The 26,145-nt window shown below is 39.5% G+C and overlaps 2 protein-coding genes across 2 annotated transcripts; one reads left to right on the top strand and one right to left on the bottom strand.

Moving 5' to 3' along the window:
* Window positions 1–13,246: 13,246 nt before the first annotated feature.
* LOC116862627 (uncharacterized protein C11orf71 homolog) lies at window positions 13,247–13,809 on the bottom strand. The gene has a single exon (XM_032849982.1). It carries the CDS (start codon window positions 13,689–13,691, stop codon window positions 13,266–13,268), a length of 426 nt encoding a protein of 141 aa, XP_032705873.1. The 5' UTR covers window positions 13,692–13,809; the 3' UTR covers window positions 13,247–13,265.
* A 121-nt stretch (window positions 13,810–13,930) lies between these two features.
* LOC116862626 (RNA-binding protein 7) lies at window positions 13,931–24,440 on the top strand. The gene is made up of 5 exons (XM_032849981.1): window positions 13,931–14,119; window positions 15,152–15,314; window positions 15,934–16,021; window positions 19,576–19,666; window positions 22,924–24,440. Exons 1-5 carry the CDS (start codon window positions 14,024–14,026, stop codon window positions 23,275–23,277), a joined length of 792 nt encoding a protein of 263 aa, XP_032705872.1. The 5' UTR covers window positions 13,931–14,023; the 3' UTR covers window positions 23,278–24,440.
* The last annotated feature ends 1,705 nt before the right edge of the window (window positions 24,441–26,145 follow it).

A 26,145-nucleotide genomic window follows, 5' to 3' on the forward strand; every position in this document is an offset into this window, starting at 1 on the left:
ACCAGGAACTCTGATAGGACTCCAGCCTCTGTGAAATGACTTGCCAAATTTTGCATGCATACCACTATGTAGTAGTTTTTTTTTTTTTTTCTGGGTCGATGGTCAATCTCTTTCAGCAGATTCTCTATGGGGTTCTTGACACCTATAAATCTTAAAGCCTAAGGTTTAGAGACTGTACACTGCCATGAGATTTTTTAAGTGTCTCGTTCCCGCAGCTAGAACAGGCCATCAACTCCATGTGTTCCCATGGCTACATTCTCATTTCTGCTTTGCTACCTGACCCAGAAGACAGTGACTGAGAATCCCATGGCACTTCTCTTTTACCAGAGAAGGTACAGGTCACCAAACCTCCCCAATGCATTCAGCTAACCCTTGCCTCCCAGAAAAACATCTCCTCCAGATGCCATCGAAGCAGGACAGTAGGCATATACAGAGGCACTGGATTTGTCAAAGAACTAAGCACTGGTTCTCTCTCAGGCACTTTTCTCCTGTCACAGACTTTGTCTCATTTGGTCTTCACTGTAACTCCGTGGGGTGTCTATTTTTATAACCATTTTACAGAGGAAGCGAAGTCTCGACATGGTTGTTAGCGTCACCAGATTTATTAAGTCGGAGAGCTATATAATGAGATTTATATTCTTAAAAGATGGCTGCTCTCTGTGTGGAAATGGGCTGGAGAGGCACAAGGGTAGGACCAGAGAGGACAGCTTAGAGGCTCCTGTAGTGTAGTCAAGAGGCTTGGACTAGAGCGATCACCAGAGACAAAGTCAGAGCAGAGATGAGGTTGACTAGACTTGATATTGACTAAAGATGAGAGAGAGAAGGTGTCAAAGACGACTCTCGGGTTTCTGATGTGAGGAACTGGACAGACAGTGGTGGTAACCAGCTAACAAGGTGGCACCAGTGATCTTGTCTCCTGGCATTCACGCCCTTGTGGAATGCCCTCCTATAATGAATCATGGCTAGCCTGGATGACCAATAGAATACCGAGAAAGCGCCAGTGTTTGCCTTATGAGACTGAGTCAGGAAAGGTATTACAGCATCCTCCTTTTGGGTCACTGGCTCTGGAGGGAGCCAGCAGCTATGTCACGAGGACACTCAAGCAGCTCTCTAGTGGTGGTCCATGTAAGGAGAAACTGAGGTCTCCCACCAACAGACAGCACCAACTTGCAAGGCATAGAAGTGAACCATCCGGGAAGTGGGATCTTCCATCCCCATTCAAACCCTCAAGCAACAGCAGCCCTGGTCAACATCTTGCCTGCAAACTCATGAGACACTTTGAACCAGGAGTCAGCTAGCTGAGCTAATGCCAAATTCCTGACCCACAGAAACTCTGAGATAATAAATACTTCTTATTGTTTAAAGCCACTAGATTGTGCCATAATTTGTTTCACAGCAATAGATAAGTAATTCCACATTAGTACTAGGTTTGGGTTCTTTGAAGGAGGGGTAATGAGTTTGGTTTGGGCATGTTTAGCTTAAGATGCCATCCAAAGGACGGTATTGAGCAAACAATTATACACACATGTCTGAGGCTCAGAAGAGAGCTGGACTGGAGATTTAAATTTGGGAGTTCGTAGCATATGGATGGTATTTGAAACCAAAAAAGAGTGTGAAACTGAAGAGAAGAGAGCAAGAGAGGCTTCTGGGAGGAAGTGAGAGCTCAGCTGAACGTGGACACAGGACCAGGAGTCAGCCTGGAAAAGGGACTGAGAGTCTGACCTGGGAGAGGGGTGGCAGGGAATTCCGGAGCCTGTAGGAAGTTAGGGTGTAAATAACTTCTTGTGGACAGTGGTATCCATTTGGTTGGAGGCCATGTGCATTTCCAAGTATCTCCTGAGTAAATGGTGAAGACCATTCCCTGGTAGGGTGTTAAAGGATGCTGAAACATTCACAAAATATCCGTGATCAATAAAAGACACATGTACCGCACAAGGGTCTGTTTTGCAGTTGGATAAATTCGCGTTAGCAATAACCAAGGAGTTGGTAGTATGTTCTGTGCCTCCTCGAGCCCTCTTTCACAAGGCAAACGGCTTGAGCAGTAGCAGTCTACCCAACTGACTCTTTTATGTCTGCGTCCTGTGGCTATGTTGAGTTTGTGGAATAAATAAAGCTTTGATATTTATATAAGGGATGATGTATAAAAAGTGGCACCAAAAATACCGGGAAAGATTTCAGATATGAGTTACGTTACAAGAATCAAATAAGAAGTACAGAGGTGGTAATCAGGAAAAAAAAAAAACCAACCCAACCATGTATAGATATGTACAGGCACTCCCTATTATTAGATTAGCCCAGATGGCAAGGGTTATGAACACGGTCCCTGCGTTCAGCAGAAAGGAGGGATATGTTTTCTTCTCTGGCCACAGACATGTGAGAAAAGATTAACTCAGCTACCTGACTTTTGGAATTTAATGGATGTATTTATGGAAGAATATTAGAGATGACTGGTCTTGGTTCAAAAATGCTAAATTTCCTGAACCTGGACTATGTTTTCAAAAATTCAAGATGCATTTAGCAAAGCAAGGAAAAATAAATTCAGGCTGCTAGCTTGGCAGCTGGTCTGGATACAGTATTTTGCTCTGTTTACTCTGTTAGGAAGCCAGTTCCATTTGATTAAATTCTGAAATTAGAATGCATGCACTCTGGAAGATACCAAGCAGCTTCATGCTTTCACCCGTATGGAAAATGTGATTAAGGAAATGAACTCAACGGCTGTAGCATCAGAAGAGATCAATGCAAGAGCTGTATTCAACTAGGCTCAATGGGCTAGACCTTTACTTTATTAAAATGGATGGCTTTAGCATAGAAACTGTGTCCACATCACAGAACTGCCATATTGCTCTGAACTCGGGCCAAGAAAGGAGCCAAGTGGAACTGCCATCCAATATTATGGCAGCAATGCCAAATGCAGACCCACTCTCACATCACAGAGCTAAAATTTAGCCAAAAGGAGAGATAATTAAAGAATTTATATGCACAGTCTTCCCACATCAACATATTGGATTATTTTCAAAATCGCCGGTATGTCCTAATTTGGCAAGTTCTACAGAATTCCCCCATAACAATCTTGAAATCCTCTGTGGGGTGGCAATATCTTTTGCTTTGCCTAAAATGAAGTAAACTATGAAAATAACTTGTATGTGAAATACTGTCCAATATAAGCCGATAATCCAGGCCAAAAAGACCCCCCCCCCCAAAACCTGTATATTGTGTTCATTTACCAGTTAATGGAGAGAAAGTTAGGATTCTATTGGAAAATACTTAAATTGGCAACTGTGATTGCCAACTCTTCACTTTGGCCATAGAGGCTTTGTGAGTCAGTTGAAAAAACTGAAATGGAATTAACGTATTATCAGTGTACCTGTGAAGCCCAGGGGATGTGAAGGGAATGTGACCTAAGAGATGCTGAGCCAGAGGACTGTCTAGATAAGACTTTATAGAGTAGCAGTACGTTGATATGGACACTGGGTTCCAGGATCTAATCTTCAGGCTTCACACGCCGAGGAGTTTTTTGTAGGGGCCTCCCAATGTAATCAGATTCTTTGGGATGCTTTTCCTTGGTAACCAAACTCACAAGAAGCTACACATACAGCCGAATGCCAAAAATCACTGGGCTTCGAATGCTCTGGTGAGCCGACGGTGTACTCTTTCCCTTGTGACAAGCTAGATAGATATTTGCTTGGTCAGCTTGGAGCCAGAGCCAGGAGGGCTGATGGACCTCCCTTGTCAGTTTTTTCTGACTGTGTACCCGTCTCTACAGATTACCTGTTGGTGTTCTCACACTGGAACACAATCTTCCTTCAACAGGAGAGAATTCTTACCTATTGGACGCCCCTCTTAGGAATACCACATAAGTTATCCCTTCCGTTAATGCAGTCTTCCTTTGACAGCATCTAAGACAAATGATTCAGCAGAGCGAATATATTTGTTTTTTAATCTAGACTATATCTTGGGCCTATAGAGACTATCACCTCCATATGTCATCTACGATTATTGTGATATTGTGAAATGATCTACCAAAAGGACGATGCAAAAACTGATTGATTGATGTTAAGTAGTGAACAATGTCAACTTATCTGGGTGCCTGGGTAGCTCAGTTGGTTAAGCATTGGACGCTTGGTTTCTGTTCAAGTCATGATCTCAGGGTCATGAGATTGAACTTCACACTGGCTCTGCGCTCTGTGTGAAGTTTTCTGGGGATTCTTTCCCCTTCTCCTTCCTGCTCTGCTCCTCCCCCTGCTCAAGTTCATGCGTGCACGCTCTCTCAATCTCCTGCTCTCTCTTGCAAATAAAGAAATAAATAAAATCTCTTAAAAAAATCAACATAACCTAATTGAAGCTAATATGATTGAAGAATAAAGAGAAGCAATAATGACATTATTAAAATATCTTACAGATGATTTACATTTAAAAATTTTTTTATAAAAATGAATCATTTTAAAAATTATCTTGTAAGTTCAGAAAAACATAACAAGCACATATTACAAATCACACAAAATGCCACCACCCAAATGTAACATTTTGGCAAAATGACTTGTAGACTTTTCTATGCATATTTTGTTCATATAAGTTAGAGCATATAATATATACAATTTTACATCATTTTTGCCAGGTATAACATAAATGTCATTATAACACAATTTAAGATAAATAAATTTCCATGTTATTAAAACTTTCTTTTGAGTGACTACATGAGATGCCTTCTTAAATCAGGCATGACAAACTCAAATGGCCTCTGCCTGGTGGGTCATTAAAATACGTGAAATGCATGGTGTAAGACATAGGGGGTGATGGAAACTGAAAATGTAGATCCACCAAAAGCCTTTCAATTTTATTGTTATTTTAAAAATTTTTTTCTTAAGATTTTATTTTGAGAGAGAGGGAGAGAGAGTGTGTGAGAGCAGGGAGAGGAGCAGACAGGGAGGGAGCAGCAGACTCCATGCTGCTGGGCTCCAGCCCAGGACCTGGAGATCATGACTTGAGCTGAAATTAAGAGTCAGATGCTGAACCAGCTGAGCCACCCAGGTGCCCCAGTTTTATTTTTAAACATGCTGGCAAAATCAAGTGGAGAAAATAAGCCATAGAACATGTTTCATATAATACCATTGTAAAACAATTCTGTGCACCACTCAGAGATACACTAAGGGTAGGTGTGTAATAAAAGTCATCTTTGAAAATAAAGGAGGGAATGCAAAATACCAAATTCAGGACAGTGATTCCTTAGGAAGTGGTATGAACACAAGGTTATCAAACAAGGTAAGCATTAGGGATTTTAAACGTGGGGCAATATCTTATTTAAGTTGGATGGTAAATACATGGGCATTGGTTGCATTTTACTTATTCTGTTTTGTACATATTGAATATTGTATAATGCATCTTGTTAAGAAGAAAACCCCAAATGTCAGCCAATGAAAACCCCATGCTGGATTTGCCCACTGGCTGCCAGTTGGGCTACCCTAGCATGGTAAGTAGTGTAGCATGGTTACCATGTGAGGCCGGGCTGCATCCCTATTCCACCACTAAATAGTTTTGTGCCCTTGGGAAGATAATAAAATTCTCTGCAAACTAAGGCATACAGATCAAACCAGCCTTTTGCCAATTTTTTGCATAGCCCTCTAGCTATGAACAGTTTGCACATTTTTAAAAAACAATTTATTTATTTATTTGAGAGGAAGAGATTGTGGGGGGTGGGGAAGGGTAGAAGGAGAAGGAGAGAGAGAGAGAATCTGAAGCAGACTCCCAGTGGAGCTTGGGGCTGGACGCAAGGGTTAATCTCAGGATTCTGAGATTAAGAGCTGGACGGTTAACCCACTGAGCCACCCAGGTGCCCCATGTACATTTTTAAGTGGTTGGAAGAACTGCCCCCAGTGATGGAACGGGGAATGGCTTTGGAAATTAGCTTTTGCTGCAGGCTTGATAATGTTTCTCAATGAATTAAGTCTAAAGCTATAAAGCAAAACAGCACTTACGCACCAAATTTATACCATGGCAATCTCTACAGCTAGCATTGTTTTTGAATCACAAGCGATTTCAAGCTGTTTTATATACTTCCTGTGCTGTTAAAAAGTTAGGAAGCGAGATCTCCATACCCAGATGAATTTGTAGTAGATACATTTTCTGAGTTCAAACCACAGTTCCAACAGTGTCTTTTGGACCTGGATGTGAGTGCAAAAAAATTTCCATACTTGAAAATCCACTCAACTGTGCAATTGCACGGCTTCCACTTTCAATTGGAAGCAATTAATCTGCAACATAATGACATACTAAAAGGCAAATATCAAGAGAAGAATTTAACAGAATTGCATAAATGCCTTCCAAGCAGTGAATGTGTTCAGTCAAAACCATATACTCATGGACTGACACCAGGATTTGGCAGTACCTATGAAAAGAAAATTTCAAAGACATTTTCAAAGATGAAATATATAAAATCATGCTAAAAATCAGCATTATGAGGATTTGCTAATGATTTTGATGATAGGGAACACGAACTTTGAACTCCAGTGGAATGAAATGTTTCCCCACCCCCGCCAAAAAGAATTCCATCTTCGCCTTAATTGTATAAGCATCACCAAAAGAATGTACTGACTATTAGATTTTGAAATTCATCAACACAAATTTTGTGGAAATTTTTTTGTCTTGTGATATAAATGCCTATATAATAGCCTCAGTTTTGCCCCTTGGTCTGCAAAGTCTAAGATATTTACTACCTGGGTCTTGACAGAAAAAAGTTTGCCACCTCCTGGCATAGAATGTAAGGATTAAATAAAATAATCCTTGGGAAAGTGGTTAATGGCAACTTGGTATACACTAAACACTCATTCTTTTTTCTTTACTCATCATCTATTTTGGACATAGAAGCCATTTCCACATTTTAATTTTTCTTTTAAAGATTTTATTTATTTATTTGACAGAGAGAGAGAGAGATCACAAGTAGGCAGAGAGGCAAGCAGAGAGAGTGGGAGAAGCAGGTTCTCTGCTGAGCAGAGATCCTGATGCGGGGCTCAATCCCAGGACCCTGAGATCATGACCTGAGACGAAGGCAGATGCTTAACAACTGAGCCACCTAGGCGCCCCTTTTCCCACATTTTAAAAATTGTGAATAGGGGCATTTTAAAGTACATAAATTTTTATGTGCATAAATATTTGTGCACATCTTGGATTAGGATTTATCTTTACATTATTTTCTTAGAGGCAGATTGATTCTAAACTGAATAAAACCTTTAAACAAAATTTATCTTGTCTTACCATATTACTCTTATCTGCCCAGATAACTAGATAATTTTAGACTGAAGGGTCTACAATTTCTGCCCCTGCCTTCTTCGAATGCTCCACTTTTGGATTTTGATTCCAAGAAGAGATAGCTTACCTGAAGTTCATTCATTCATGTGACAGGCATTCACTGAATATCTACTCTTTGGGTAATAGGTACTAGTAAATATAAAAATAAATTTAAAGGGGCACCTGGGTGGCTCAGTCAGCTTAGTGTCTGCCTTGGGCTCAGGTCGTGATCCCAGGGTCCTGGGATCGAGCCCTATGTCGGGCTCCCTGCTCAGCAGGGAGCCTGCTTCTCCCTCTTCCTCTGCCTCTCCCCCAAACTTATTATGTTCTCTCTTTCTCTCAAATAAATTAATAAAGTCTTTAAAAAATCAATTTAGGCATGTGTTCTGCTCTTGGGGAGCTTCAGCGTAGTAGAGGAGGTAACACGGATTAGGACTCTATCCCTGGAGGTAGGTGTGAAGCTTCTCCCCGAATACATGAATGGAGGGTGAGGGAGGGGGCTCCGCAGAAAAGCAAAACGAGGAGCTGTTTGATGGAGGATAAATAGTAGCCGAAAAGACAGAACACCCAATATTCACCACACTTTTCCAGCTTTTGGCATCATTCCAGTCCATTTTTTGCTTAACCTGGTTAAAATGGGTATGTCCTTTGTAGTGTAAAGAAACTGGACCAATCTGGAAGGCTAAAAGCTTAATTGGCAGAGAAAGAGACATACAATTTTTATTTATTTTTTTGATTTATTTATTTGGCAGAAAGAGAGAGCACAAGAGAGCCCAAGCAGGGGGAAGGGATGAAGGAGAAGGAGAAGCCTGAGATGGGTCTCAATCCCAGAACCCTGAGATCATGACCCCGGCCGAAGGCAGCTTCTTGACCAACTGAGGCACCCAGGTGTCCCAAGATGTACAAACAATTTAGTTAAGGGGACTACAATAGGCATGGGCAGAGCGGCAGGAAAAACAGCAACCGTTATGGGCACGTTATGAACAAGGAGGCTGGCGAGGTAGTGTGGTCAGACTGTGGAAAGTCTTAGGAGTCTGTTTATGGGGTGTGCAGTTTTTAAGAGCTGCATTGCTTCAGTTACTCTTAGGTCTTCGGGAAGCTGAAGGCAGTATTTTCCTCTTCTGATTTAGAATTGTATCTTGAAGAAGGGCTGCCTTCAGATATTCCACTGAAGGTAACAACCAAGCAAATCATTACATGAAAAAAACATTATGTTATTAGCACACTTAAGACATAATCCCACCTACCTGTTTTCATCAGGGGATGTGCCTAATGCTTTTCTTTAGTGATTATGCCAGTCTTGATCCTCAGTGGCTGGGGAATCTGCAGACGCATGCTTGCCTCCCTCCTCGCCCCCATTCGTCAAAGACAATGATAGGTACCAGTCATCATGTGGAATAAAGATGGGATTGAATCTGATCAAACCACAAGTGAGGAAACCAACCAATTTGTCTAATAACATTCTGGAAACTTCCCAAATTCTGCTACATTTCTATACCTGACATGGGAAGCCCATGAAACTTCTTATGTAAGGCAGCATATAGAATTATGTTTCTGTAGAACTGAGGCTCCTTGGGAAGACAGATAGTATGCAAAAATTTTAAACTTATGGACGAATAAATTTGTGAAACCCTGGTGAAAATGAAGTTAAACAGTTTTCTTTTTCTAAAGGAATTATCAGAACATTTGACATATTATTATACATCATGACTCCCTAACAAGGTGATAAAACAGGCACCACTTGTCAAATTTATTTCTCTCTCGTCTTTTTACAAAGTAGTTTTTTATTTTTTTAAAACAAATTTATTTAAATTCAGTTTAATTAACATATACTGTATTATTAGTTTCAGAGGTAGAATCTAGTGATTCATCAGTTGCATAGAACGCCCAGTGCTCATTCCATCAAGTGCCCTCCTTAATGCTCCTCACCCAGTGACCCCATCCTCCCACCCAGTTCCCTCCCAGCAACCCTGTTTGTTTCCTGTAAGAAATAGCTTATATTTCTAGTGGAGGTTTTGTGGAGTAGACTGTGGGGAACACTGAAGTAGTAACTATGTAATCAGAGATATGCTTTAGGCTCATTAGTCTGGAGGCTGTATACATTGAGGATGAAGAAGAGAAACAGAGGCAAATAGGTTAAATACCCAGGTAAGTAAAATCCAGGTGGTGAAAGTAAATGTAGGAACATACACTGTGAAGATAAAATGGACAGGACTTTGCATTTGAATGAGCATAGGTAACAAGGACAAGAAATCGGTGGCATGAAGTCATAGGTGTTGAGGCATACATTTGGTTGAGAGTACTTTTCATGGAAATCGGTAGACTAAGCTGTACTTTAGGGACATCTGGGTAGATTCACTAAAGGAATGAAAGACAACCAATTTTGCTCACAAGATAGCTGAGCCTCTGACCATCAGAGGTTCACTTACTCATCCTTCCTATAGGACTTTCCTCCCTCTTTTCCTTCCTGTCCAAGTTACCCCTCTTAGAGGTAAGGCTTATTGGATACTGAGGGAAAGTCTCCATGGCCTCTTTTTTCTATATCCCTAATGCGCATTCTTCTTAAGAGTTTTAGTGTTGATGAATAGAGGAAGTAAATATTCTAAAAGGACTCCACTTCAACATATGCTAGTCAGTTACTTAGTATGATATGATAAATAAGAGACAATAAAAAACAAACAGGAATTTACAATGTCTTTTTTTAAAAAAAACTGATATTAAGTATTGACTTTTTTGGACTATTTTTTGCATTACTCTTAGAAAATGCATCTGTTTTAGAATGCCAACATGCTATACTTAACTGCTGATATTAAACAAAAATTCATTTTGTACACTAACATTTTTAATGACATGGGTTGCTCTTGGGAAAACTTTGTCCCTGCTTCAAGCTAATTTCATTGACAGAGGTTTATGTTGGTTCTTGACTCCATGGTACGGTCTTTGTAAAGGAACACATTGTTACTTGAACACTAGCACAGATGCTAAGAATAAGGGAAATTTAGATATTCATTGGCTCAGATTTAAAATGATGGAACATTTATGTGAACAAGGGTCTCCTCCTGTCAAACAAGGCACAATAAACCACAGTATTTTTTTCTTCCCCTCTTGCACATGTACACTATTAGTCAATCAAAACCCCATTCCTGAAAATCTCACATCTAAACAAACAGAAATGAAGTCATTCTCTTTGGGTCTTCCTTTTCTCACATGCACTTTTTTTTTTTTTCTAAGATTTTATTTATTTATTTGACAGGCAGAGATCACAAGCAGGCAGAGAGGCAGGCAGAGAGAGAGGGGAAAGCAGGCTCCCCGCTGAGCAGAGAGCCTGATGCGGGCCGTCGATCCCAGGACTCTGGGATCATGACCTGAGCCGAAGGCAGAGGCTTTAACCCACTGAGCCACCCAGGTGCTCCTCTCATGTGCACTTTTATGCCAGACTTTTGTTTCTTGCTTACAAATCTCAGACTTTCCCTGAAGCTAGGAAATACGTTTTAAAGGCATATTTAATGCTGTATCATCTCCAAGGGTTAGATGGCCTGGAACAGCCTCTAGTTATGCCTGTTGCCTCAGCAGAGTTAATAGCACCCTCTCCCACCCTCGAGTGTTCTGGTTTGTACAGGAAATATGGTCATTCTGTATATTATACCTCATTTTCCTCTTCTCATCCTGTTCTCCACTTCCAATTTTAACAAGTTTAATTTTTAAGGCACAGAATTATAGGTTAAATGGGGGAAGATCTAATTAGACCTCTAACCCGATTTCATACTTGGTAGTATTCAGCCTCTCTCTGAATTTTTTCGCTGAACTTATCATACCTTCAGAGTTGTTATTTTTCACTTTTAGGCATCTCTAACTTTTATGAAAACACTTCTTACCTTCAGCCTTAATTTTATTATCCTTCCCAGTCTGAAACTCAACATGTAGATTGGGGATTCCTTTCTCAATGGCAGGTTTTTGTAACGCCCGGTCTAAGGCATCCATTGTGCGTTATGCATTAACCTTTTGGATATGTAGAAGAGTATTAGATATATACTATCCTTGGGAGAATTGAGAAAATAGTTACTCAAATAACTTTTTGTATGACATGGTTCAAATGAAACTAGATTTCAAGGCTGCAAGGCTCTATCATTGACTAGCTGTATGACCTTGGAAAGTTTACTTCATCTCTTTGTGACTCGGTTTCTGGGCAGTAAAATGAAGTATGACCTCTGTCATATGGGCCATTGTGAGAATTAAATGACATATATAAAGGTCCACCAAAGCAGAGACATTATTGATCTTGCTCAACACTATTCCAACTGTTTAATATAGGTCGTATCAGGCACAGAATAAGTTCTCAGTAAATATCTGAATAATGAATAAAAGCCTCTATGACATTGCCTTATACCTAGCACTCAGTAAAACATAGATGTTTCTGTCCTTTCAACCATTTTTCCTATGATCTGATTTCCAGATCACTCGCCATATATCAATCACTCTCTTATGGAAATTCTCTGATTTACCAACATTCCTCTTCAGATGTGGTTCTAACAATTCAATACTGTGTGGCGTGTGGTAACTTTGCTTTATCTGATCATAATTAGACACAAGAGTCCACTGGGAAAAAGCTAGTCTACCTGCTTACACAGAATTGGCACTTAAAAAGCCCACTAATTTTCTCCCAATACCATCCTGTAAACCTTAGGAAATATATGGTTAAGAGAATCAAAGTATCAGAAAATAAGGAGTGATCAGCCAGGTAAGAGAAGAAGCAGGACAGTCCATTATGGAAAGCCATTGCAACCAATGCTATTGTTATCACGGCACCTAATGAACAGGGTATGGTGATCACCTATTTATTTATTAGCCTATCTAGAATACATTCCTGGACTGTAATTTATCTACAGTGCTCACCACCGTGAAGATCTTTAAATATTGCTGCACTGTTGAATGAGTAAAAATAAAGTTTTAGGAAAACGTTATGGTGTATTGATGAACAGCTTCCTAACAGGAGTGTGAGCCCAAATTATCCTTGTATTTCAGGACAACAGACTCAGATTAAGGAAACCGGGACTGAATGCTAGTAATAAAATGATAAATAGAAATGTAAAAACTCATTTGGAGACTTTGGAAAAAAAAAAAAAAGATCGAGAGAGAGAAAGAAACAAATGAAACTGGTTTAATCATGTGAAGAAACAGCAAATTTTAGGTTTGGTTTTTAGTACAACTGAGATTGGAGTTTGTTAGGTATTCATGAAGAAAAAGTGGAGGGAGATGGAAAAAAGAGTTAAAGACAAAATGACAGGGGCACCTGGTTGGCTCAGTGGGTTAAAGCCTCTGCCTTTGGCTCAGGTCATGATCCCCAAAGTCCTGGGATCAGGCCATCATCGGGCTGGCTCTCAGCAGGGAGCCTGCTTCCTCCTCTCTCTCTCTCTCTCTCTCTGCCTGCCTCTCTGCCTACTTGTGATTTCTGTCAAATAAAATAAATAAAATAAAAATAAATATAAAAAATAAAAAAATTAAAAAAAAAAAAAAGACAAAATGACAGAATAAGCCTTGGGCCCTATGGAAAAAGCAGCATTTCCTTTTCACCAACTAAAGTAACTGTAACGGCAACAGTCTGGGGTAGAGAGGTAGACAGTCAAGCAAGCTCTAATTACAAGTCTCAAAGTAAGAGAATCTGCCAGGGTGGGAGAAAAGATCTGTGGAAAGCAGAGAAATTTGGGTCCGGTGTCAGGATGGAGTGCACCAGGCGTGAAAAAATGCTAACCTCTGGGAAAGGTGGTTCAACTTGGTGACTTCAGCGTAAAATCCCTTCTACCCCCTTCCTGATCTAACCACTCTGGCCGCCTAAAACCGTGGGAATTCGGAAGGTCAAGTCTCCTCCGTACTAGGCCTGCACTAGGCCGTTTTCGCAGGACCCGGACGTGTTTTTACACGACAGAGAAAATACATCCCCTGAAAATAAGACTGCCGAGGCGCCAAGGAGGTTAGAGAGGCCTTGTTTAAGAGCGAACCGAGGGGCCGGGGAGGTGTTCAGCCGAGAGGCGGGCTGCGATCACACTTCCAATGGCAACCAGCCGCTGCTGCAGCAAGCTCCTCAGGAGATCCAGTTTTACCCCGGGGGCCGGGTACGGCGAGAATCTGGCCTGGCGGCTCCGGTTCCGCCCATCGGGTTCCCTTCCTTTTATAAAGCGGGTCGGGCTCCGGCCGCCCCCACTCGCCCGACGGCTCTCGGTACGAACGCTCGGCCTCACGGCCTGCCGAGGAGCGGGTCCTGGAAGAACAGCCTCGGGCCTGGCGACGAGGAAGCTGTCTCCGGAGACCATCGCCCGCTCTAAGGCCGACGAGCTGAGGGCGCCGAGGGACGCGCGGTAGGCCCGCCGGGTCCTTTGATCGCCGGCGGACAAGGACACGTTGTTCAGCGCCATCTTCAAACACTGCCCGCAGTGTCTGTTACGTCCCTCGGTCAAGGTGGGCCCTTCGCGGCTCCACAGATCAGTCCTGGCCGTCTCAAGCGCCGCCACTCGCTACATGTTAGGCCATAACTAGAGCCGCGGCCGACCAGAGAGCCGCCTCTCACCGGTGCTCTCCTCGCGAGCATGCGCAGCGCGTCCGCGCACGGCGACGCGGGCCGGCGCGAGCGAGATTGACGTTTACGTCCGTGACGCCGGGGAGGGAGAGGACGTGGGGTTTCCGAGCGTGCGCAGTGAGTGCGACGGTGACGACCCTTCGGCCTTTTTAGGGAGGGGGCTACGCTGAGATGGGGGCGGCGGCAGCGGAAGCGGATCGTACTCTCTTTGTCGGCAACCTTGAAACTAAAGTGACCGAGGAGCTCCTTTTCGAGCTTTTCCACCAGGTCAGCAGCCGAGAGCGGGCTTTCCTTTCGCTGTGCGGCTCCCGTAGGGCCCGGCCCGACGGCCGTGCCCGCCTTGCTGGGGAAAGCGGGGCTGTGGGTCGGGGCGCCAGACGGGTGGGCCGCTTGGGGCTGCAGGTCCACCGGGAAAGCGAGGCTCTCGCTGGGTGTTGCTTGAAGGGGAAGAACCCTAGTCAGTTCGCTCCAGGTTGGTGGAGGCTTCCTCAGTGAAGCATTCCCGAGGTAAAGATTCAAGGATCCTAAGGGGCGCGGTGTGTGTGGGTTCTTCGGGGAGCCGGGCTTTTTCCTATTCCTTTGCTCATCTCCGGTTTATCTGGCTAATTAGATTTCAGTTGCTTGGTCAGTGTATGTTTTCCACTTAAGTGTTTTTTTTTTTTAAATTAATTGCAACATTAAAATATTTAAAGTACACTAAATAACTCCGTAGAAAAGCAGACTTGTAGTGTTTCAGTATTCACATCTGCATTGAAATGTGTTAAAGATTCAGAGTATCTGGTTCCCTCCAGTTCTAGTCTCTAACAACTGGTAATATTTGGTTAGTCAGTACAAAAGTGAATTTTTAGTCCAAGGAAGCCACTTTCTCTAGCTCTTGATAAACGTTACCCAGAGTGGGAAAGTGATGGATGTTGGTCACCTTGTTAAAAAGTCATAAAGCATCATGAAACGTAAACCGAGTAACTGTTTCCAGTTCCTTGTGGGCTTCCTTCCCCCAAATAAATTAATCAGGTGTTCAGTCGTATGACAGAATCTTTAACTGAGGTGGAAATCCCTGTTTGTCCATTTTTTAGATTTTTCCTGGTTATGTTTCTGTTTTTTTTTTTTAATTAACTTTTTACTATTTATTAACATATGTCATTAGCCCCAGGGTTTACACACTCCACAGCACTCACCATAGCCAGTACCTTCCCCAATACCCAACATTTCTGTTGTTTTTAAACGTCGTAAAATTTGAGTATTTTCTTGAAATTGCCTCATTTAAATTCCGAAGACTTTTGTTTGTTTGTTTGTTTGTAGGCGGGGCCGGTAGTAAAAGTGAAAATTCCAAAAGATAAGGATGGTAAACCAAAACAGTTTGCATTTGTGAATTTCAAACATGAAGTGTCTGTTCCTTATGCAATGAATCTACTTAATGGAATCAAACTTTTCGGGAGGCCCATCAAAATTCAATTTAGATCAGGTAACTGTTCAGTGTTACTGTTTGGGGAGAGGTTTTCTTTGCTGCTTTGTTCCTTTTTAATTTTATTATTCAGTTTTAAAGAGCCTCTTGTTGGATGAAAATACCTTAAGCTTTGTGGATAGTAAGCTTTACATATCCCAGTTTAGTACTGATAACGTCGACAGTATGGATTTTGAAAGTTGTCATTTTAAAATTAAGTTTGGGTTACTGAAAAGAGCATAAACTTTGTTGTTAGAAAGACTTGGGTTTGGGTTCGTGCTCTGAAAGGGGCGGGGATTGTTTTTTTAACATACTTTAACCGACTGCTTTGTGACTGGCATTTACAAATTTTGATTCTGGGTGACGTGAGGAGGAAACTTTCCATGTATCCAGTTAAAATTTAGTGTGGGCATCAGAATATTATGGCCAGATTGGATGTTTGTACATTAGATAGTACTTATTTGGAACCCTTTGTTTTGGACACTTAAAATTTTCACTCTGATGAAACTATAAAGCAGTCCTCTGAAATTCGAGCTTTTGTCTTGTAGCGTCTGCCTACCATTTGGCATGATTTAGGGGAGGGATAAAATTTAACTTGAGTTTTCTGTCAAGGATAATTTCTCAAATTATTTCATTTTAGGAAGTAGCCATGCCTCACAGGATGTCAGTTTGTCATATCCCCAGCATCATGTTGGGAATTCAAGCCCTACATCTACATCTCCTAGCAGGTAACATTTTGGACCTATTAAAATCATTTATTGGAAAATTTTTTTTAGGTATTCTCTCAAGACATACTGAGGGATTTGTTCCTTTTTTAAGTTCCCACCTCTTTATTTTTCTGCTATATTATTCATATTTTGGATTATAATTAGGTATCTATTTAAGGGGACTATAAACAGACTTATATAGTACCCCTAAAATAGATACATATGTACCTATAATTAGCTTCATTTGTGAAGATGTATACCCACAGCCACATATTTAATATGTAACTGAAAATTTCCCGGAACATTACTCTCTCTACTCTCAGTTTACTCTATTTTCTATTTTATTTTCTTTTAAAAATTCAAGTTAGTTTTCAGCACTGATTGGTTTTTACTTGCATTTTAAAAATAGCTATCAGTAAACAGACTAGTGGACTAAGAGTTTATAGAGTTAGATTCTAGGTCTGCCTCTCCGATCGTGAAATTTTGAAGTAGTCTCATTTCTCTGGTCTTGTCCTCCCATTTGTAAGGAAAAGCTGAATTGAATGGTCTCCAGAGTCTCTTCCAGCTACTGAGGCTTAGAAAAGGTTCCACATTTATACTAAATAATTTTATTTGCTTTGGGAAGTGCGATCTTTTACCAGAGACATTTTTTCCCTGGTTTATCAGTAGAGCTATTTATCAGTTATAATGGGCTTCATTCAAGAAAGCAATATCTGTCATGGGTCAGGTCCTTCACCAAGTCGTTTGCATTTATGGTCTTGTTTCTCTCAGCACTCTTAGGAGGTAGGGATTATTGTTAGTTCTGCCTGGCCTGTGAAGAAAGTGAGGATTGGATATTAACGTGAGTTTGAATTGCTCATGAGCAGTGGGCTGGGACAGAAACCCAGGCATTGTGACTGAGCCCCAGCCACTGTGATAGGCTTCCTAGTGAAGGTGTAAAGTCTGTAGGAAGACCATGGATTTTGTGACTACCTTTAATAAGTTCTGTAAAGAGAGCATAGAATGTGGTTGTAGAAAGGTTTGACAGGGAGAGATGATATAAATGAATGAGGAACTAAAAGAGGCGAATGTATCTAGATCATAATGAAAGAAAAATAGAGTAGTAGGTCATGTTGGTGAAGTAGAATGAGGGTCTTTTACTTTTTTTTTTTTTTTTTTGGATTTTATTTATTTATTTGACAGACAGAGATCACAAGTAGGCAGAGAGGCAGGCAGAGAGAGAGGAGGAAGCAGGCTTCCTGCCGAGCAGAGAGCCCGATGCGGGACTCGATCCCAGGACCCTGGGATCATGACCTGAGCCAAAGGCAGAGGCACTCAGCCACCCAGGTGCCCGGGTATTTTTTTTTTAAGTTTTTTATTTTTTATTAATATATAATGTATTATTATACATTATATATTAATATAATGTATTATTAATATATAATTATATATTATATATTATAATTATTATATATTATATATTATATATATTATTAATATATATGTATATGTATGTATTATTATACATTATATATTAATATAATGTATTATTAGCCCCAGGGGTACGGGTCTGTGAATTGCCAGGTTTACACACTTCACAGCACTCACCATAGCACATACCCTCCCCAATGTCCATCACCAAACCACCCTCTCCCAAACCCCTCCCCCCAGCAACCCTCAGTTTGTTTTGTGAGATTAAGAGTCTCTTAATGTTTGTCTCCCTCCCAATCCCATCTTGTTTCATTTTTTCCTTCCTTACTCCCCAAACCCCCCATGTTGCCTCTCAAATTCTTCGTATCAGGGAGATCATATGATAATTGTCTTTCTCTGATTGACCTATTTTGCTCAGCATAATACCCTCTAGTTCCATCCACATCGTTGCAAAAGGCAAGATTTCATTTCTTTTGATGGCTGCATAGTATTCCATTGTATGTATGTATGTGTGTATATATTTATACATACACACATCCCACGTCTTTATCCATTCATCTGTTGATGGACATCTAGACTGAAAGAGGGTCTTTCTTATAGGCCATAGTTACAATTTGGGAATTTTCTCCTAAAAACAGAAGAAAGACACTGAAATGTTTTCAGTAGGATAGTAATAGGAACACGTTTATAGTTTAACAAGTTATTTGCTGTGGGAGAATGGATTGGAGGGGACAAGGCTGAAAATAGACCAGTTGAGAAGCTATTGATAGCAAAGTATTGGTATTAGTAGCAAGACAGCAAGGAAGTTATTAGGGTGAGGTTGTTGGTTTGGATTAGGGTGGTGCCAAGAGCTGGAGTGAAGTGGCTTTGGTAGGAGAAGATAACTGGCAAGTAAAATTGCAAGAAAGAATAGTGTAAGAAGGGTATCCTCTTAGCATCCTTTCTTGCCAACTGAAATTGTGTTTAAATGCTTCTCAGTACATTTGGAACTTGAAGCATTTCCAACCACTTTTTTTTTTTTTTTTAATTTCTTTTCAGTGTAACATCCAACCACTTTTGTAGACTCTTCAAAGATATCTCAGGTGGAGGAAAAAAGTTTACCTCCCAGAGAATTTCTTTGGAAAAATATATACAAGTAAATAAGTTGTTTTTAGTTTAAGGTTAGAGTGCCCATCATTTTTGTAAGGAAATTTATACTTTTTACTCCTTGAACATACACAGGTCTAACCTGATTTAAGAAAACCCAAAATGAAAAGATCTAAACTATGAGACAAATCAATTAGTGATTTGATTCTAAGTATTGTAAAATTTAAAGCATTTGATAAAGTGGCTTTCTGTAGAGCAAGCTACTTTTTTAGGAATTGAGGAATAAGGTATAATTTCTTAAAACTAATATCCAGTTTATGTTAAAGAACTCTTCATTCCTTGCTCCCCCAGACCTGTTCTTCCTCCCTATCACAGTAAATGTCTATGTAATTGCTCAAGGCCCAAATCTAGATTTTATCCTTTATTTTTCTTTTCCCCCTCATCTGTCATATCTAGTAGAACAAATCCTTTTCATCTTAGTTTTCAACCTAGGCCTCTGCACTAGCCCTGGGATTGATGGGTTTGGTTTTTTTTCTGTGAAGGGCCATATAGTTAATGTTTCAGACTTTGCAGGCCCAGCCACTGTAATAGGCTGCCTAGTGAAGGTGTAAAGTCTACAGAAGACAAATGTGTGTCGTGTCATCCGTGGAGGGGGGGTGGGGCTGGGGGAGGTGAAAGGTCCTTGTGACACTACATAGATAAAACAGACACAGGAGTGTTAAAGAAATGGGATTTGGACCACAGGCTCTATAGCTTGCTCTCCCCGTGCTAATTCTTCCCTCAGCTGCAATGTTTTGCTTCCAAGTAATCTGGTTACTCCGTTTTTACTTCAAATGTGCCTCCTTTTTAGAAAGACAATCCCTGACCAGCTGAGCTAAAATAGAATATCAATTATTATATCACTGTTACAAGGTGAAGTTGTTTTACTATCTGAATCCTTACTCTTATCCATGAGAGCAAATAGATATGTTGTCTTTCTTGTTCATTCCTACCTTTGACTCTGTGTCTTGCTCATGATTGGTATATAGTAAGTATTTGTTAAATGGATGATTATATGTTGGTTGTTTTACTCTTCACAGATATGAAAGGAGTGTGGATAGCATGAGTCCATCAGTACAGATAATTCAGAGATCTTTCTCTTCTCCAGAAAATTTTCAGAGACAAGCAGTGGTAGGTTGATTTTCTTCTTTTCTTTTCTCTTCTTTTCTTTTCTTCTCTACTTTTTTAAAAAATATTTCATTTATTCATTTGAGAGAGAGAGAGAGAGCACAAGCAGGGGGAAGGGCAGAGGGAGAAGGAGAAGCGCAGACTCCCTGCTGAGTTGGGAGCCCGATGTGGTGCTTGATCCCAGGACCTGGGGATCATGACCTGAGCCGAAGGCCGACGCTTAACCAACTGAGCCACCCAGGTGCCCCTTCTTTCCCTTCCCTTTCCTCTTCTTTTTCTTAATAAACTAGTAATTCCTTTTATTTAAAAAAAACTAGCACACACCCACAGACACAAAACTAGCACATATCTGTGTTGTACTCTTTACTTACAGGTACAAACTATTCTCTTAGTAGCCATGAAAAATACCATGCAGTCTTCTACAAATAGAGTAATTTCTAAGATATTACCTAAAATGTTAGTTTCATGAGGAGTAAATTATCAAATTCTTGAATTTAAAACAAATTAGACCTTGATTAGCATCTACTCGTGCTAGAATTGGGGTTACCCAAATGTCTAGACTAAGCCTTTTGTAGCTTACACATACACACACACTCATACTCACTCAAATGAAACCCCTAGAAAAATAAAAATAATTACAATGTATTGATTATGTAATATGTGTCAGGCAGTATCACCCAAAAGTGTTACATACATTATTTATTCTTTAGGGTAACTGAGATACAGCCTATTGTAATACATAAGAAAATTAAGGGTGAGAAAGGTCATAAATTAGCAAGTAGCTGGATTGAGATTACAATTGTAGCCTGCTAAAATTTGAAACCATGCTTTGAAGTGTTACCCAGAAAATTTAATGAGGAAGAGCAACACAATAAAAATAATTAAAGTAGAAAACCCAGAAAATCATGATTAAGTTACTCAATAAAATATCACATTTCAAAAAGAAAATACATTTGATAACTGTTTAGTGCAACAGACTGTGGTGTACACTTGCAAATACAATTTAGTTTATGAAGTTTTCAAAATTGTCAGAAGTCTTTCATCTTAAAAAGACAAAAGCAGAAGTTCATGATTGCTTTTACCACTAATTTGTGGACCTGGAGGGTTTTAAACTCAGCTTCTCAAAAATAGTCACATTTGATATATTGAATGCTTGCTGAAACATTCATTCTTTCAACATGCAGTCTAGATTTTTACCAGCTAATTAACATCATGCTACGAACTTCCATCTCTCTCACGGCTGAAAAATAAAATTTATGCCTCATTTACTTTCCACTACAAATAAACTAAAATGTACTTCTTGAGACATTCTTTTTCGGCCTAAATGTGACTTATAACTGAAGTTAAATAATGTTTCTAGAGGTTGCGCAGAAATAAAACTCAGACATCTTCAACTTGAACTTCTAAAACCCCCCAAAACTTAGAATGTTCAAATAGGGGTGCCTGGGTGGCTCATTTGGTTAAGCATCTGACTTTTAATTTCAGCTCAGATCAGGATCTCAGGGTCATGAGATTGAGCCCCATGTTCAGCTCTGCACTCAGTGGGGAGTCTGCATGAGATTCTCTCCTGCCCCTGTCCTTACTGGCACATGTGTGCGCACTCACACATGCATGTTTGCTCGCTCATGCTCTCTCTCTCTAAAATAAATGTTTAAAAAATTGTTTAGGGGCGCCTGGGTGGCTCAGTGGGTTAAAGCCTCTGTCTTCGGCTTGGGTCATGGTCTCAGGGTCCTGGGATCAAGCCATGCATTGGGCTTTCTGCTCGGCGGGGAGCCTGTCCCCCCATCCCACCCCCCGCCTCTGCCTGCCTCTCTGCCTACCTGTGATCTCTCTCTGTCAAATAAATAAATAAAATCTTTAACAAAAAAAAATGTTCAAATGATTCTTAGGTAATATCCTAAGTTTTAGTTAGACTAGCGTGATCTCCATACGTTGATCACCCATTTTGATTTTCACTGGGCTGAAGAATATATTCAACAGATTGAAGATAAGTAGAACAACTGCATTTCACATCTGTATTTTTCTTGAGCCGTTATGGAGGGTTGTATGTGTGTGTTTCAAGGACTGGACGTGTCTTCTCTGATATTCTTGGAACCTGTGCTCAAGGGCTTCTTATAATACATTGTCCTTAATGCTTAAAAACAGTACTTAAATACATTGATTGGAGTCTTTGACCAGTTTCCTCTTGATTTCCATTTTTTTTTTTTTGTAATAATGAGACTGTGCGACTAGGCTTAAAATCTTTGGTGTGTTTTACGATTCCATCTTTGTCTCCAGTCTTTCATTTTTTTTTTTTCATTTTGTCACGACGTCCTGTATTTTTTTCTTTTTCTTGAGTTCATTTCTTCTTTTCTCTTTGCCCAAATCACAGTGTTGGCTTGTGACCCCTCAACCTTTTGCAGGTCTGCAAAATACAAATACAAGTAAACTTAACTTGAGGGACCAGTATAAAGGGAAGTCAGCTTTTCTGTACACACCACAGATTGTGGTGTAGGCTTTTTTAAAAAAAAAAACATCGCTGGCTAATACTTAACCACGGGCAGAATTTGGGGACCACTGGTCTGGTCAGTTTGTACTTGTCTCCATTTTCTTCTTGCTAGCCCATCTCTCACACTGTTTCTAAATGAATGTTAATAACTCTGTTTTGCTTATCTTCCTGATAATTTGATTTTCCATCATTTGCAAGATAAAGTCTGAATTCCCTAGCCTAGTTATGAGGCACTGCCATCATATGGTGCCAATAAAGCTTTCTAGCCTAACTGTCCATTATTCACTGCTTATGAGATCTCTAATCAGTCAGAATTCTTGCTGTTCTACAAACTCATTCTGTTTCCTTATTTTCTTCGTGCAATTTCCCTTCCTTGGTATACTTCCCCATTAAAATATTCCATCCATACTTTAATACTTAGATAATATGCCACCTTCATGAAGCCTTTCCTAATGATCCTGAGCTCTTGGCTCTTTATGTGTCCACCAGACAATGATTTACATTATAATCATTTGTATGGCCTCTTCTAAGTTGTATTCTTGAGGGCAAGAAGTAGTTATGTACAGATATCATGCAGGTATACACTGGAGCGAACAAAGCCATCATGTGTTTTTTTACTTCAAGTTCTGTTTAACCTAAGATCCATCTGGGCAAGAGTAATTTTGCTTTCCCATCATTATCTGTTTGGTTCACTGTGGCTAAGTATATATATTGGCTTTGATACCTAGAAATACTTGGCAGTTAACATTTCTTTCTTTTTCTCTTCTCTTAGATGAACAATGTTCTGAGACAGATGTCCTATGGTGGGAAATTTGGTTCTCCACATCTGGATCCATCAGGATTTTCCCCATCACATAGTCACAGTTTTAATCAGTCTTCAAGCTCCCAGTGGCGCCAAGATACACCATCATCACAGCGTAAAGTCAGACAGAATTCTCATCCTTACATACCAGATAGACATCATAGCCGTGAACAACGTTACACTGATCATGGGTCTGACCATCATTACCGAGGAAACAGAGATGACTACTTCTATGAAGATAGGAATCCTGATGGCTGGAGCCATGACTATGATAACAGAAGAGACAGTAGTCGAGATGGAAAATGGCGTTCATCTCGACATTAACAAGTACTAAAAGGACAATGTTATAGGGTCATTCTAGGTCCCTTTGGCTAAATTGACCTGGAAATGTTTTGTTAAACTGTACAGAGCAGCTTTACAAGTTGCCACGTTACTTTATAAAATTTTTAAAACCTATAGCTACAGTCTAATACAGAAATAAGAGTTGTGGTTCCCGTTTTATTACATTTTAGTAACCTTTCACCTCAGGGTTTTATGAAGAGGAAAGGGTTTTTTTGCAAAAGAAAGTGCCACAATTCCTAATCATTTTAGATAAATGAGGAAGGGATGTATTATATGGGTTGGTTGTATTATAAAGCAAATATTTTAATTATCTGTTATCTTTTTGTATTGCAAGAAGTTTCTTGTTAGTGAATCAGATTTTGGTTTGTATAATAGAAAACATTCAAGTTCTGATAGTCTGAATTGACTAGCAGTATTTTGTTAAATGAGAAAATGTAATTTCAGTGATTCATTTTACATAGAAAGCATATTGGTAAAGTTTGGGGATAAATCATTTGACTTCGTAGGAGAATTTTTAGTGTAAGTTCTGTGACATGATCTTTTGAGTTTTACTCTAATTGAACATAAAATTGTAAATTTATACGTGCTATCTCATTCTAAAATTTTAGAATTTGCTCATTAAATCAAGTTTGATGTATAACTGAAGTCACTCAGGAAGTTAAATATTTCTAAATGTATTTTTTTACATTAAAATACAGTGTTAATATAAATCCCCCTTTTCAGGAAGAACACAAATGTAAATGCATAGTCAGATAAAAATGGTAAAATGTTTTACTGAAAGTATGCTTTTTTGGGGGGAAAAAAGTTCCTGAAGCCTTTAAGAGCTGCCTCTGTCATTCAAATTTTAAAAATTTTAACATTTTCAAAGTGCCCAGGACATGTTATAAGGATATGCTTTATTATGGAGATTGTACAGCTTGCTTTTTTGTTTGCACATTTGAAAGAATTTAGTCTTAAACATTTTCTGACTTAAAAATTTTAAAATCTTGTTTAGCAGAACTTTTGTGTACCAAGATGCTGTTTTCCCCTTTGTTGTAGAACTTGTTTATAAAAATGTTATTCCTTGAAAATTTTTGATCCTTTTTAGTAGTAACCACAGCATTTGTACTCTGTTGCTTTTTAATATATTGAAAACATAAAAAGGAGTGTGCCTTATTTTTTTTGACATCACTAACTTTGAAGACATTGTGTACAACATTAGCAGGATGCTTCAGTTCAGTGATTGCCTAATGTTAAGAACATCTGTTCTTAGAGCATCCTGAAATACTCCTTTTGTACATATAGAACTTAATGTTTTACAATCAGATCTTCAGTGACATGATTATAGAGCGTTATGAACTGTTACCCTCCTTGAGAGTTCACATACTCTCAGGTCTTCCCTATTTGTAAATAAAATGCATGGAGTTTTAGATAAATGGAGCCATTTACTCAACCTAGAGGGTGTTTGGATCAAAAATTTCTCTTTGCTTTAGCATTTTAATAGAAGGAGTTGTTTCCAATGAGCTTATTCTCAGGTATTTTACCTTTATGATATTCGGTAGCTTTTACAGAGATTCACAAAGATTAATTCTGGTTTATTGTAGTTTATCTGTGGGTCAGATCTTTTCATATTGATTCATAGGTAATCCTGCTTCAGAATGATCCTTTTATGTTTTAATGACGGGACGCACCCCTTTTGAGGTTCCAGTGAATCTTTTTCACTTCAACCTCAGCCAGTTGAGGGTAATCAAACTAATAAATATCCTGTGTAAGAGGATCAAACAAGACAGCGTCAACAAACTGAATATGTTAGATGATTCACGTGGGTTTGGGAGCTGCAGTAGAAAGGAGTGGTTTTTGTGGGAGCAGTTTCTCCCCAGATGTTCATGAGCAACCATTTCTTACAATGTTCTGTAGAATAAGGGTTCTGTAATCAAGTGTTTTGGTAAATGTTGGGGACTATAACTGGGTGGCTTTCTTTAGTGACAACACCATAAAGTTTCTGACAAGTACTGCAGTAAAGAAATCCTTAGGCTTACCGTAGTATTTTCCAAACTTACTTGACCCTTATTTGACCCTTTTGTACATAATACATATTAAGGTACTAAGACTTCCAAAGAATCTGACTCAACCCTTCTCCATCCAATCAACCAACATTTTTTATACTACTTTGTAGTCATGCCATGTAGGTCCATAATCCTCACACCAATTGCCATGATCCAAGAAGGGGTAGTCCTCAATAGGATTATTCCAACAGCATCCAATGTGCCAGTTTATGTATTACAATAGTACCCTGTGTTTCTCTTGTCATAGCCTTATACTGTGTTATAATTTTCTTTTTATCTGTATCTCTTTAGGTAACTCCATGAAGGCAGCATATCTTACCACTGAATTCTCAGTATCCAGTGCCTGGCACTACAGTAATACTTGGTAAATTTTTGATGAATAAATGAATGTATGTCAAATAATTGAATAAAAAAGGGAGGCTTCAGCATAGTAGTGTTTTTTTAATCAGTTTCCTAATCCTGAACCATCATTGTGTCCTGTTATAATTACGCCTTTAATATACTCTAGAATTCTATCTTTCAAAAATGTTAAGATTTAGATATGTACTCAGGTTTTCTTTTAAAAATTGTTATCTTAGTTTGGTTTGGGAATTATAGTTCTGCTAGTTTTATGGAATGAGTTGGTAAGCTTATCTTTTTCTATGCCCTGGCGAGAAAATTGAATAATATAGGAATTATGTTAATTTAAGACTTGAACTCCTAAAACAGTCTTAGAAGTAAATGATTTACCCCCCACCCCATTTTCCTTTATTAACCATGGGGAAAACTATTTGTTTCCTCTTTTCTCAGAAATCAATTTGAATAG

Source organism: Lontra canadensis, unplaced genomic scaffold (assembly GCF_010015895.1).
Source record: "Lontra canadensis isolate GAN:19392208 unplaced genomic scaffold, GSC_riverotter_1.0 scaffold281, whole genome shotgun sequence".
Taxonomy (NCBI): domain Eukaryota; kingdom Metazoa; phylum Chordata; class Mammalia; order Carnivora; family Mustelidae; genus Lontra; species Lontra canadensis.

Coding starts and splice junctions, on each gene's coding strand:
- LOC116862627 (XM_032849982.1), bottom strand. CDS start 13,691: ATGGCGCTGAACAACGTGTCCTTGTCCGCCGGCGATCAAAGGACCCGG.
- LOC116862626 (XM_032849981.1), top strand. CDS start 14,024: ATGGGGGCGGCGGCAGCGGAAGCGGATCGTACTCTCTTTGTCGGCAAC. Junction 14,120..15,151: donor TTTTCGAGCTTTTCCACCAG/GTCAGCAGCCGA, acceptor GTTTGTTTGTAG/GCGGGGCCGGTAGTAAAAGT. Junction 19,667..22,923: donor ATTTTCAGAGACAAGCAGTG/GTAGGTTGATTT, acceptor CTCTTCTCTTAG/ATGAACAATGTTCTGAGACA.